This window comes from Schistocerca gregaria, chromosome 4 (genome assembly GCF_023897955.1).
Source record: "Schistocerca gregaria isolate iqSchGreg1 chromosome 4, iqSchGreg1.2, whole genome shotgun sequence".
Taxonomy (NCBI): domain Eukaryota; kingdom Metazoa; phylum Arthropoda; class Insecta; order Orthoptera; family Acrididae; genus Schistocerca; species Schistocerca gregaria.
In genome coordinates this window covers 615,775,798-615,789,130 of record NC_064923.1, presented here as the reverse complement: position 1 = coordinate 615,789,130, position 13,333 = coordinate 615,775,798, and the positions used below count along the sequence as shown (strand labels likewise).

At 36.3% G+C, this 13,333-nt stretch overlaps 1 protein-coding gene across 5 annotated transcripts in view; it reads left to right on the top strand.

The window, feature by feature from the left end:
• The window catches only part of LOC126365961 (zinc finger protein ZFP2-like), a 155,069-nt gene that overhangs the window by 89,008 nt on the left and 52,728 nt on the right, over positions 1–13,333 (top strand). For 3 of the 5 annotated variants that reach the window (XM_050008752.1, XM_050008754.1, XM_050008755.1), the window contains exon 7: positions 7,665–7,784. The exons of the other annotated variants lie outside the window; for them this stretch is intronic. In XM_050008752.1, the coding sequence (XP_049864709.1) occupies positions 7,665–7,784 (120 nt within the window). The remainder of the gene's footprint in view (positions 1–7,664; positions 7,785–13,333) is intronic. 5 annotated transcript variants of the gene reach the window in all.

Genomic DNA, 13,333 nt, shown 5'->3' with positions numbered 1-13,333 from the left:
AATGTGTGTGAATATTCGGAACGGGGAATGAAATGTAGCAGTCTCTATTCCTTGAATTTGGTAACTCTGCAAGATGTAATCATTGATGTGTGGCTTCAGCTCAATATGGTGAACGTCAAGAAACTTATGGATTTCCTGACTGGTTTGAGGCTGTATTCCACAATATTTGTATGCTGTCTCCTGCGGGCATGACAAATGTTTTGTGTGGTTTATTAACATTTTCTGTGGTAGGGTGCAAAATAGTCTCAACCACTATTACTGTAGCCAGCCATTTATTTGAGTCTTGGAAAAGTGAAGATCACTATAGGAATCAAAGTGATCCAGTCATGATTTTTGATTTTCTTTGCACCAGGGTGACAATTTCATGTTTTATTTGCCAGAAAACTATTAGTATGCTTTCATATGAAGGCAATGTAACCTACCAAATGATTCAGTACACTTGTGTGTTGCAGCCTTAGTGTGACATTCTGAACCACGGACGCTGAGTCTCAGCTGCAAGTCTTCTTCCCTTATTCCATGGGCATTATTTTATTATAATTGATTGGCTAAATTGGCATTCCTCGTGATATGTAGCAGAGTGGAAAGAAAAGTCTGGTAATCTTCACCGTATTTTCCATGAATGTTCGAGCTACAGGGTGTTTCAGATAGACATCTGATTTCGCTAGACTACATCTTCTGTTTGAATGAAGATGAAAACTTGAGGTGAATTGTATCTCTTACCCAGGGGTTATATATTAAAAGCAAAGATTCCATGACTTACAAAACGGGAAAGCGCTGGTAGACAGACACAATAAAAAAAACACACACACAAAATTTCAAGCTTTCGCAACCAACAGTTGCTTCATCAGGAAAGAGGGAAGGAGAGGGTAAGACGAAAGGATGTGGGTTTTAAGGGAGAGGGTAAGGTGTCATTCCAATCCCTGGAGCGGAAAGACTTACCTTAGGGTGTGGATGGATATGTGTGTGTGTGCGAGTGTATACCTTTCCTTTTTTCCCCCTATCTACAAGCGCTTTCCCGTTTGGTAAGTCATAGAATCTTTGTTTTTAATATATTTTTCCCATGTGGAATGTTTCTTTATATACAAAAGTGTATATATTTTGCACGCATGCATATGGTTCGCTGGGGTACTTTTTACTATTATGTTTAGGATCAAAGTTTTCATCTGTCCTTCATAAATGTTCAATTAGCCTTCCACAGGACACTCAGTAAACATTTAGATGATAGTGAAACTCATTCCATTCCTTTGTGATCATGTGTGGAATCACAGCATACTGTCACTGCAGTTCACATTGTTATGTTGAAATGGGAGACACATTGACAATCTTTTACAAATGAATTGTATCCTCATAATTGAAAACTAAATATGAAAGGAAATTGTTACCTTCCATTTCCACACCCAGATGAATTCACAAAACTCTACACATTATTGTTTATCATCGTTTTCATGGTCATGACAGACTTGGAGGAATTGAGTCGTGCATATTTTCAAACACAAGTATCAATGCAAAACACACCAGGCAGACAGATGCTGAATGTGCTCTCTGTCTCGAATGCGCTCAGGGGAACAACCTGTATCTTGAAACTGCTGGTGTCACAAGAGATAATGTGTAGTGCCCTCCTCTCAGTGAAAATCATGTGGCACAGTTTAAACTCATACAAGGGTGAATCAAATATAAATTGGAATTTTCATTTTGCATGCATTATTGTAAACAGATAGCATCATGATTGCTGCTCGTAGTGGCTTTTGTTTCCAGTGATTGTTCTCCATGGGTAGAACATTGTTGTACCGTTTCTTTAGTCAGAATCACAATATCATAGCAAGACATACCGTCATCTGTTGTGCAACATATTGCAATAAAGTTTCTCGGAACAGAGGGCGTAAAACCATCTGAAATTATGAAATGCCTTGCAGCACAGTTGAGGAAAAACACCCTGAGAAAGACTCAAGTGTACACATGGCACAAACAGTTTTTATGAGAATGAGGAAGAGTTGAGATGAAGCTCACACACATCGCCGGGGTATCAGCATGAATGAGGAGAATATTCATGTTGTTAGTCAGCTTATTGAAAACGATTACTGGATAACAGGTGCTGAAATTGCTACTGAGTTTGGCATAAGCTACAGTAGTGCTCAGATGATCGCTATCGACAACTTTGGATTACTGAAAGTGTCCGCAACGTGTGCCTACACTAGACCCCACACAGCTGCCTGAACTCAACAAAAAATTCAGGAATTGTTCTGGACCACACTAGAACGTCCTCGCTGAAGTATGGACTTATCACTCAGTGATTTTGATTAGTTTGGACCACTAAAGGAGACAGTTGGAGGACATAGAATTGATGATGGTGGCGCTTTCGGAGTGCTCATGCGCAGCTGGTCATGTTCATTTTACAAAAATGGGTTCAGGAAACTGCTGATCTGCTTGGGAAAAAGTGTTTGCCATTCAGGAAACTAGATAGAAAAATAAGTTTGTTTTTATGAATTTTTATGAAGCTTAAACAATGTTACCAAAAAAATTGGTTATATTTGATTCACACTTGTAACACCTGTTGAACTGGAAAGCATATAACACTTCTTATTGCCATTTCGATTTGATGCACATTGTATAATGAACAAGAGAGCAAGTAAGGTAGCTGCGCCAGAAAGACCCCTTCTGTCAACTACATGTGAACTGGCAACTTAACAACTGCTGACGAGGTAATCTTTTAGGTTTGATACATAATATAAAGTTCATCCCTATTTTCTATTTTCATTCATGTGGAAAATATAATGTCGCTAAATTGGATGAATATGTTTGAAACACAATGTGCCGTGTTAGTTACAGAAGTAGACAAGTCATTTCAGCTACAGCACCATCAGTCAGAGGAACAGCATTCAGATTTCCAATCAGTATATCATTTCACAGTTTAGCTTGTAGTGGAGTAATGAAAAGTAGAAAGCACAACATACGTCTGTGCATAAAACCAATACTACATTAAACCTCTAGTTTGGTTCATAGCTGGTGTAGCTGGTAGTCCAGAATGACTATGTGCATAGCTTAATGCATTATTCTGTACACCATTGGTGGCTTGTAGAAAGTGATGATGTAAAACATGTTTGCAACATTGTGGAGGAAAATGCAGCAGTTTTGCAGAGAGAGGGCTTGCATATTATTACATTTATTTCCTGAACTACCTTGCGGTCTTTTCTTCTGTAACTTAATGTATCTTTACAATGAGCAAAACACTGTACTGTGCCTAAAGTAGTTTTGTGACTAATAAACTGGGGTAAGAGAAAGCAATGAAAATGTATGCACCTTTTGTTGCTGCAAGAGGGTGCATTAACGAAATCCATGGTGAATTTCTGTACCCATTGTTACTCAGCTGACCTACTTTTTTCCTCCTTACAATCTCAGTGCTGAAAGAACATTGGAATCCCAACTTTTATTCCTTTCTTCGAATATCTACTTCATCTCCAAATATGAGTTACATACTTCTGATTTTAGTCATATATGATGCAAATGAAGAAATTGTATCAAAAGAAAACTATAAAATTACAATGAGACAAAATGGCTAACATTTGAAAGTCAAAATTCTAAATACTGCCAATGGACAAGATACTTCAAACAACTTTTTAGCTTTCAGAACTGTTAGTTCCTTTCCTGAGGAGGAAAGAGGCATAGGTTTGGAAGGGTTGGAACAAAGAGGCAGATCACTTAGACCCCCGGGAGGAGAGGCACTTGCCTGTTGTGAGGACAAGGGGGAATTTTGCAACATGAAGGAATCTATGGGACAGCCATTCAGTCTTCTTTCAGTGTAGAGAAGCTTAGAAAGTGCTCTGTTCCTGCAAGTATTCAGTCTGTGATAGAGCAGGTGGACATACAGATGTAAGAAAGTGTTGAAACTTGATAGAACCCATCAAAATATTCTCATCTACATCCAATCTTTTTGACATTATGAAATTGCCAGAGATTAATTTTTCATATCGTTCAGAAGAGTATGTACTACAATGAGAAATTTTGTCACTTGGAAACTGTGTGTTGAACATGTGAACATGATTTTCATAGGCAGAGATCTTCTAATTAATGTTACTCTTTAATACACAGCTTTAACTTGTCACAAATTTTAAATCTGAAGACCAGCTTTTAGAATTAGGGTTGCTTTTGAAGACATAATTACTCTTAGTAGTGTATATCAAGAATTTTGTACTGCACTTGTGGTTTGTCAGAGCTTTGACATGATTCCTATCATTGTTTTGAATAGTAGAAATACTTGTGGCTGGAATGTCTGTGTCCATCATTGGACAACAAAGCTACTTAGTGAGGCATTTCAGTCCTTTCATTAGTTGGAACAATCAATCACCATAGATGGGAATGTTCACTGGTGAGAAATATATTGCTATTATTATATTGTGTATTCACTGCACTATAAGTAATTTATCTGGATAGAGAACGTTTAATGTTTTCAACGGTTTTGGAAGAAAGCTGCATTCTTTGAAATTACCTTGGACTGAAAATTTCTACCAGATGAAATTGAATGAAATCTCTTTGGGAATTATTGCATCATTTTGAAATTAAAAACCACTATTAAAACTGATTTTTGATTGTCTATGCAGTGGTCCTCTTCAGGATTGTAAATTGGTGTTTTTGGGGTGGTATTCTCTATATATCATCCTATATCATGTTCTGTGATGGGTGATGTCAGTTTGGACAATTGAAATTCAGTATGCCTGTGCAGAAGTGGCTTTACTTGTCCATTGATGTAGAGGAAAGTAACAGTGGGTATCACATGACAAGCGAAACAGGGCCATATATTGGTAAGACTATACCCAGAACCCATCAGTTTAATTGCCCAAAAGAGAATTGCAGCAAACACATTCTAAATGTCAATTTTAATTGTAATTTTAGTATCAAAATAATGCAACTTAATGCTGAAAAGAATTTGATTAAAATTTATACTTGCTATAGGAAGTCTTGGTATTTATATCAGAGCTGAGAGCTACTGCAGCAAAACAAATCACCATTTCTGCCCTTGGACAATAAGATACCAGTGTCATTTTGATTTATCCGAGCATGGGCATGGGGAGTAGCATAGTGTGACTTTCAGAATACCATAAACATTGTTGTATAAATACTTATGGGTTCTCATAATTAGTATATTAGTTGTGCATGTCCATCTGTTGCTGGCAGTTTCTCATTTTGAACCGTTTGTGAAAATGAATAGATTAAAATAACCATTAGGCCTTAGGATTCAAAGAATTAAACCACATGTGAATGTGAAGTTGACTGTTACATAGACAAGTATGCACAACTGCTGCCTCCTTAACTAACTGAACTGTTGGTCAGATAAGGTGAATCAATCTTTGTTGTAGATTGCTCCGAACGTTGGCCTACCTATTGCATCAAAAGAGAATATTATATTTAAAGTGAAGCTGTTTGTCCTAAACTGACTGAGCTAGTTGGCATAATGATGAGATACGGCACTTGTATTCAGGAGGAAGGCAGTTCAAACTTATGTCTGGCAATTTATTAGGTCTACAACTTTGTGCTTCCACCATTTTGCAGTAGACAGCATTAGTGGAAAGTAGTGATGCAAGTCATAGGACGTATGTGTCACAGTAAGCTTAGGCATTTGAGAACATAACTCTGTCAAAATATTAGTCGATTTTTGATTGCATCTTAAAGTTATTCTCAGCTGAATATGTCAACTTACGAGCCCAGTTCTCGTCATCTGCGGGTGGTTTTAACTTTCTGCTTTGATATGAAGAAACCTGCAGCTGAGGCTCATAAAAAGCTTGGTAAGACCTATGATGAGACACGTGTTAGTAACAGAACTTTGCAGAAAATGGTTCCCAAACTTCAAGAACTGTGATTTTGTCGTTAAAGACCGATTGTTGTGAAAGAGAGAAAGCTTTCGATGCTACTGCAACCGACGGGAACAATCACAGGAGATCATTATCAAAAGCAGTTGATTTGTTTGAGCTGATCACTGAAACACTAATGGCAACAATACAGCGATAGACATGAAAAGGTGATTTTGCTGCATGACAGTGCTCGACCCCATGTCGCAAAACCCACCAAAACATAGCTGGAAACATTGAAATGGGAAGTCCTACCCCACCCACCGTATTCTCCAGACATTGTTCCCTTTGATTACCAACTTTTTAGTTCAATGGCACACGACCTGGATGCCTAGCTCTTCCTGTCATATGAACAATTGCAAAATTGGATCGATGCATGGATCTTCTCGAAAGATGCCCAGTTCTTTCACTGCGGGATTCGTATGCTACCTGAAAGGTGGGAGAAAGTAGTGGCCAGTGATGGCCAGTACTTTGAAACGTAAATTTCTTGTAAGATGCTCACATAAAGCCTCAAACTTTGAGAAAAGTTGTAGCCCTGGTATATTTCGGATTTCGGTGATTTTTTGAATTCTCTAAGGTAAGAGCATGACTGATTTCCTTCCAATCCAGGCTTGTGCTCAATCTATAATGACCTTGTCATCAACAATACATTAATCTGTAATTGGTTTTCCTTTACTGTAGTCCAAGACTGCATTCTAGTGGTCATATCTGTTTTGTAAGTTCTCTGCTGACTCCCCTTATCAGTAAATGTGATTGCTGATTTCTCTAAACAGTGAATATTTTCCCATTTCTGAAGTGTAATTTCAGGTTTTCATGGGTTGCTAAAGCATTCTTTCATAGTCTCTCAGTTGTGGAACTACTTCAAAATGAATAGTGATTTCTAATTTTTTTGGCTTCACTAGATACAATAAAGATGAAGGCAGCCATACCAACAGTGTGTGGAGAGGAAAAAAAACTGTTTAATGGATCTTCTTTACCAAAGCTTAGATGATTTTTCTTTACTGCTTAAACATTTCTCAGAGTTATTCTATCGCTTTTTCAATATAGTTCCAGTTGTATTTTGTCTGTAGGCGAAGTTCATATGATTGTATATTTGTTCATTATCAGTAGAGAACATAATATTTTATGTAAAGCGAGGGTTCCATGTTCTGCTTAAGAAATGCTTCCTAAAACTGCCTTGATTTTTGCAGCATTGATTTCCTTTTACAAGGGAAAAGTTTGTAGAATTTTTGTTTACATTTACTTTCAACAGGGTTGGCTTATACTGTTTTCCAGTCATTTGGAAATGTTAGCTGCATGAGACATTAATTACAAAATTAAGCTGCAGTGTACTCTGAGTAAAACATAATGGAATTGCATTAGGAATTGGTATTTTATCACCTTTTAGAAGTTTATTTCTCAGTACCAAGTGTGCTTATTCGTATTGTCACCCTTTTGAGAGATTGTGTAACTGACACGTTAGTATTGTAATAAAGTCTTCCTGATTAAATAAACTGTGTTTAGCTTTGGCTTTGGGCTTATTGTCATGTAATTTAATAAAAACTTTTTAAGCAGTTTATACTTTTGGGCCATAATTTTTTTGGCTTTCTCCGAGAGATCTTCTACCAAGGCGTGACTGTAGTAGTAGTTGCCGCTGTTGTAGGTCTTACACACAACTTTTGTTATAGGTTATGAGCTGCCATTAATGTTTGTCTGCATTCAATTTTAAACTGAGCATGCAATAGTCTTTGTTTTCTCGTCATTTTCTGAATGTTGCTGTAAAGAGAAGTTGGGTCTTAGACACCCTTAATCACCTTGCTTTGTACATATTTATCCTGGATACAGTGGCCGATAAGTATAAAACTGGATCAGAACTTCTCTACGCTTGACATCTCCAAGCTGAAAGGAGAAGTGACGCTGCCTGTTAGCAAGGCTCTTAATCTGTTTGGAGATGAAAATTTCAAGGTAAGATACACTTTGGACATAGGTAATAGAGAACCAGATCAAATAGATTAAGTGAAAAATGAAATACAAACATTGTCAAAGAAAATGGCTGCATATGTGACACTAGGAAATTATCTTGCTTTCTTAAAATGAATGAAAACGGACACGTTTAATAAAATGACGATCCACTCATCTGGAGCCATCAGTGGTCTCCTAGCATATCTCTCTCCTGATGTGGAATGATGTATATTTCTGTTCAGCATGTATACATTTCTCCTATATTTTTGCCATTTGCTTATTGTCTGTTTCTTCCTTATTAGCATTACCTGTATATCACTTCAGGCCGGGTACCTTCATAATCTCGGATGTTGTTGAATCTAGCATATGTTAAAATTCAGGAGTAAGTTTTGTTTTCTCCAAATATTCCTGCCCCAAGATACGGGCCTTCAAAGATGACACTGCAACACCATTTTGAAGATGCGAATTTCAGAAAATATTTTAAAATACTGTATCCCTTTAACAGTTACAGATATTTTGTTAGAGTTTTTTTTATTTTTATTTGAAATATAATTGCTTTGTGATTGCAATAGTATCCTCCATTTGGACATATCTGCCAAAGTTCTTTTACTGTCGCCTTTTGTTTCTTTTTTTTTTTTAATTTAGAGATTTTTTTTTTTTTTTTTTTTTTTTTCAAAAATGACAATCCAGTAAAGATATATTTGATTCTGTTGATTAGTACCATGTAGTACCATATTCTCAGTAAAGGAGAGCTTCCATTTTTAAATTGGACAGGTTTTATTTTTAAAAAATCCTTTTTTTTTTAAAAAAAAAAAAAGGGGGGTATTGTATGTCTTCACTGAAGTTGTTTTTTACTAATTTCTTTGTTACAATGTTTATTTCTGTTGTCTTTGTTGCAGTTATTTCTTATCATTTTCTTTGTTGCAGTTATTTCTTATCACTTTCTTTGTTGCAGTTATTTCTTTTCACTTTCATTGTTCCAGATATTTCTTACACTTTGTTGTAGTTCCTTGTCAGTTACTTTGTCATGGTTGTTCATTGCAGATTTCTGTATTTAGTTGTTCAGTGCTAATTTGTTTACTGAAGAGGTTTCTTTCTATCTTGGACCATCCAGTGAGTACTGTGTTTTTGTGAGAAGTTTGCCAGTTGTCACAGTTGTAGTGTGTTTTGTGAAAAGGACTGTTTGAAATGTCTTCTGAATGGGTCCACAGGAGAGTGAAGCATGCTGATTATTGCATATCCATAAAAGAGTGATATATAAGACAAAAAAACTGACTTTGTTCAGGTTGGGAATAAGTTTTCACATTTGAAGACTCTGTTTCTAAGTGAAGATGTTCCCAGTGATGACTATTTGTGTTCTAAATGTTTTGACAGAATAACACCAGTGATAGTATCTGAACTAGATGAAGCCTCCTACAGTGCAGATGATTCAGATTTTGCATCAGTAGAGGAAGAATTAAATACCCTGAATCAGTCAACTACAGAGGTAGGTGTTAGTCCTGTTAAGAAACCGTGGTCTGTGAAGTCGAGTCATAAGATCTGTGCATCAAGATAGAGCAGAGACATTACTAAAGCTATGGATGAATACACTACAGCAAAACTGACCACAATCTTCAAAGTAGAAATTCCTTTTTCAGAAGAATATGAACCAAATCACTCTTGCACCTCTTGTCAGGAATTTTTCACAAATATTAATTCAGCTGTTGAATATTGTGCATCCTACAGTGTAAAGGTGCTAGTTTTAACTATTATTCCAGAGACATTTTCAAAGAAAACAATTTTGAACCATGTTCTATCAGTATCAAAGTGTATGGTAAACAAATCAAGAAATGTGAGGTCTTTAAAAGGAGTCTTTGGAAGACCAGATCTCTATTATGGTCATCCTATAGAAGCAGTTAAAGTTCAAGTAGTGCAGTCACTTTATCTGGAAGATAAATGGGAATGTTCTCACCAGAGTGCCAACAAAAAAAGACAGTATAACTGTAACAGTTGAAAGTCATAAAATTGTGAAAGCGAAGAGGTACATGACTTGCAGTATTAAAGAAACTTTTGCAGTTTATGAGAGCAACCACACAACTTCACATACTGGAAGATCCAAATTTTGTGCACTACTATGTAAGTGGGTCGTTCCATACCAACCTAGAGCTGTGTGTTTATGTGTGTACTGCACAAATTTTGAAGTTTGTGTGGTAACTTTGAAGAACTTTATGGAGCATGTGACATATGACATCTTGGTTGGTCGTGTGAAGTTATTAGTAGTCTGTGACATAGGGCGAGAGACCTGTTTGTTGTTTCAAGAATGTGGTGACTGCCCTGAAAAGGGAGAACTGTCTTTACAGACACTTGGCCGGGAAGACGTAACAGATAACTCTGCATATGCGGCATGAGAGGAAAATAAACTAATTAAGAAAACTGTTGCCTTTGACAGTTTCATTGATGAACTTGGTAAATGGTCAGTGACAGCAGTAACATCCGAGCATCTGAAGAAATTGCAATAACAACACATTGCAGAAGTAAAACGGTGTGTACAGGCTGAAGAACTATGTTTAGTGCTTCACTGTGATTTTGCTGAGAACTGGTCTGTAAACCTCCCACAAGAAGTGCAAGGGTATCATTGGAGTAATGACCAGGTTTCAGTTTTTACAGGAGTGAAATATTTTCAAAACAAGACCACAAGTGTTGCATTTATAAGTTATTACACAGGACATAACTCGGCACATGCTTTGCTAGAAATGCGCAAAATTCTTCAATTGTAAATGGGCAAAGAAGATCATCAAAAATCGTTACCAGCTGTTTGAATTGAGTAAGTCGCTTGTGCTAACTGACTGGGTACACAGTGCTACTGGTCATGGAAAGGGGCCTTGTGATGGTGTAGGAGGCCTGCTGAAGCACCATGCTACAAAACATAATATTTCCAGACCAAATACAGCTGCGATTCAGAATCCTGAGGATTTTATGAGAGTTGTGAAATCTTATACATCCACAGCCCTTATTCTTTTGTCCAAATAGGAAATCGAAGAATTTTGTGAGCAGAAAAAAGAAGAATGGTCCAAAGTGATGGGCAAACTCATATTGCGAGCACTTTAAAGAGCAAGAAAGAAGAAGTTGCATTTGTTGGACCAACACCTCAGAAACAGTAGGATAATATTCAGATTCAAAACCTGGGGAGGGGGATGTTTGTTGCATATGTGTATGATTGTGACTGGTGAATTGCAGAGATTATAGACACCAATTATGAGTTAAACGAAATTGTAGTGAACTTTATGCTGCCACATGGACCAACTGCTGGATATAGGTTTCCAGCTGAAGGACAGCAACAATGTCATTAGTGCTTACTTCCTGTTCACAATGTTTTGAAGATTGTAAGTCCTCCATTTCCTATTGGTTCAGCAGGAAGGTATCTCACTATATCAAAGGAAGATACTGAAGCAGTGGAACACATTTTTAGTTCATTGACTGGCTAGTTTCAGTGCAAAACAGAGTGCACAGTAGTTGCATAAATTGAGACCTTTAAATCTTTGGACCTTTCACATTTATTTTGGAACCATTTCAAGTGCTTGAAAAATAAGTGTCTTACTCATCTTTCAAAACTGATATTATGTTAAATAAGGCTGGGTTTTGATTTTTATGAGCCTGTTATGTGATAATGTGGTAATAAAACAGGTTTCATATATGACAAAAATTTCATTTGTTTATAAAACCTGTTCAGCCTAAAAGTGGAAGCTCTCCTTTCCAGGGAATGTAGAACTATATGGTACTGATCAACAGAATAAAATCAACATTTTATGAATTTGCATTTTTGGGAATTTTTTTTTCCATAAATTATTAAAAAAGTTCAGAACGCTGTAGTAACTTAACTTCGACGGATAAGTCCAAATGGAAGATTTCTTTGTAATTATAAAGCAATAATCTTCAAAAAAAAAAAAGGAAGAAGAAGAAGAAGAAGAAGAAGAAGAAGAAACAACAAAATATCTAGAACTGTTCCAGAGATACAGCATTTTAAAAAGTTTTCCAAAATTCACATCTTCAAAGCGGTTTGCGCAGTGTCACCTTTGGAGGACTGTATCTCAGAACAGAATTTTTTTTAGAGAAAGCAAAAAAATACATGTTCCTTAATTAGTCTTTCATTTTACCATATGCTAAATTCAATAATATACGAGATTATGAAGGTAAGACTTTTTATTAGCCTGCATTAATTGATATGGACTATGCCTATTATATTAAAAGTACCAACAACTACACATCCAAAATAATTCATTTTCTTTAATTTTTAGTTTCTATTTGTCATCCCAGCTGTTTATTTTTCAACAGTTGGTTGATTTACACATGTGCCACAAGATGTATGTAATGCTGTACACTATTAGTTTGTTAGAGACAGACAGACAGACAGACAGAAAGGTATAATATAGTTTTTGGCTTGTTTCTTCTTGGTCCACTAGAATTTGCCTCACTTTTTCATAATTTAAGGATTTACATTAGAATACAAGATATCTTTTCAGCTTCACCGAGACATTTAGAACACAAACACAGAAGCACACACATACATAATGAGTTTTGCATGCATTCACACCAGAGGCAGTTATAACTTGTGTCTCCACAAGCAATGCTTGGTAGTCGTAAGTCAGTTAACTCTTGCCAAGTGAATCAAGAAACAGAAGACGGCAGAATACACAACTCGCTTTTACAGAGCTCCACCACTTGAATAACTTAAAAGTAAAGTGTACTTGTGAATTAGCAATATGTTGAACAGATAACACTTTGAACTAGCTTCCTCATTGACAGTCATTTGATCTATTTTAAGGCAGTTAGGGTGTAACTTGTGTGCATTCAGACTGGTCAAAAATGTTCCAGAAAGGCATAATGAAGCCATTATGGATAAGGGTTACTTTTTTCCTGTAAATTTGCAAAAAATCAAAACAGGTTTGTTGTGATTATTATAGCAGTTGCTCAAATATTATTTTGCAAGTGTTTCACTGTATTTGTGTGTTAATGCAAGGTGCTATTTTTTCATCAACAGATTTTTATTTTGTATTATGTGTGCTTTATTTCATTAACATTTTCCATCATATGTTATTCGTTGTGGTTGTAGATGCCAGTGTCCATTAACATTGAAAATAATTGCCTGTGATGAGACAGGATGCAACACAGGAAAATTACAAGCTGTGCACGATTCTGTGGTACGAGAATCCATTTATTTCATTGCAGTCTATCATAAAAGAAACCATTCACCATGCTGTGGTGACATTGAGGGTTTTCATTATGACAGACAACATAATAGGCAGGAAAGGAATGTAGAGGCAAAAAGCAGACACTTCAACATTATTTAGCACTACATTTGTGCAAAATTCATATCCATGTATGGTATACAGCACAATATGAAGTGCTTATGCTTCTAAATCATAAATATTGTACAAAACTAGAACTGTTCCATGTGATTACTCATCATCCATGCAAATCATCATGAATTGCTAGAACACTAAGAGCAGTAAAGAAACATTTTTCTGCAATTAAAATATTTGTCAGGTAGTAGCAGAGAGAAAAAAAATCATCTT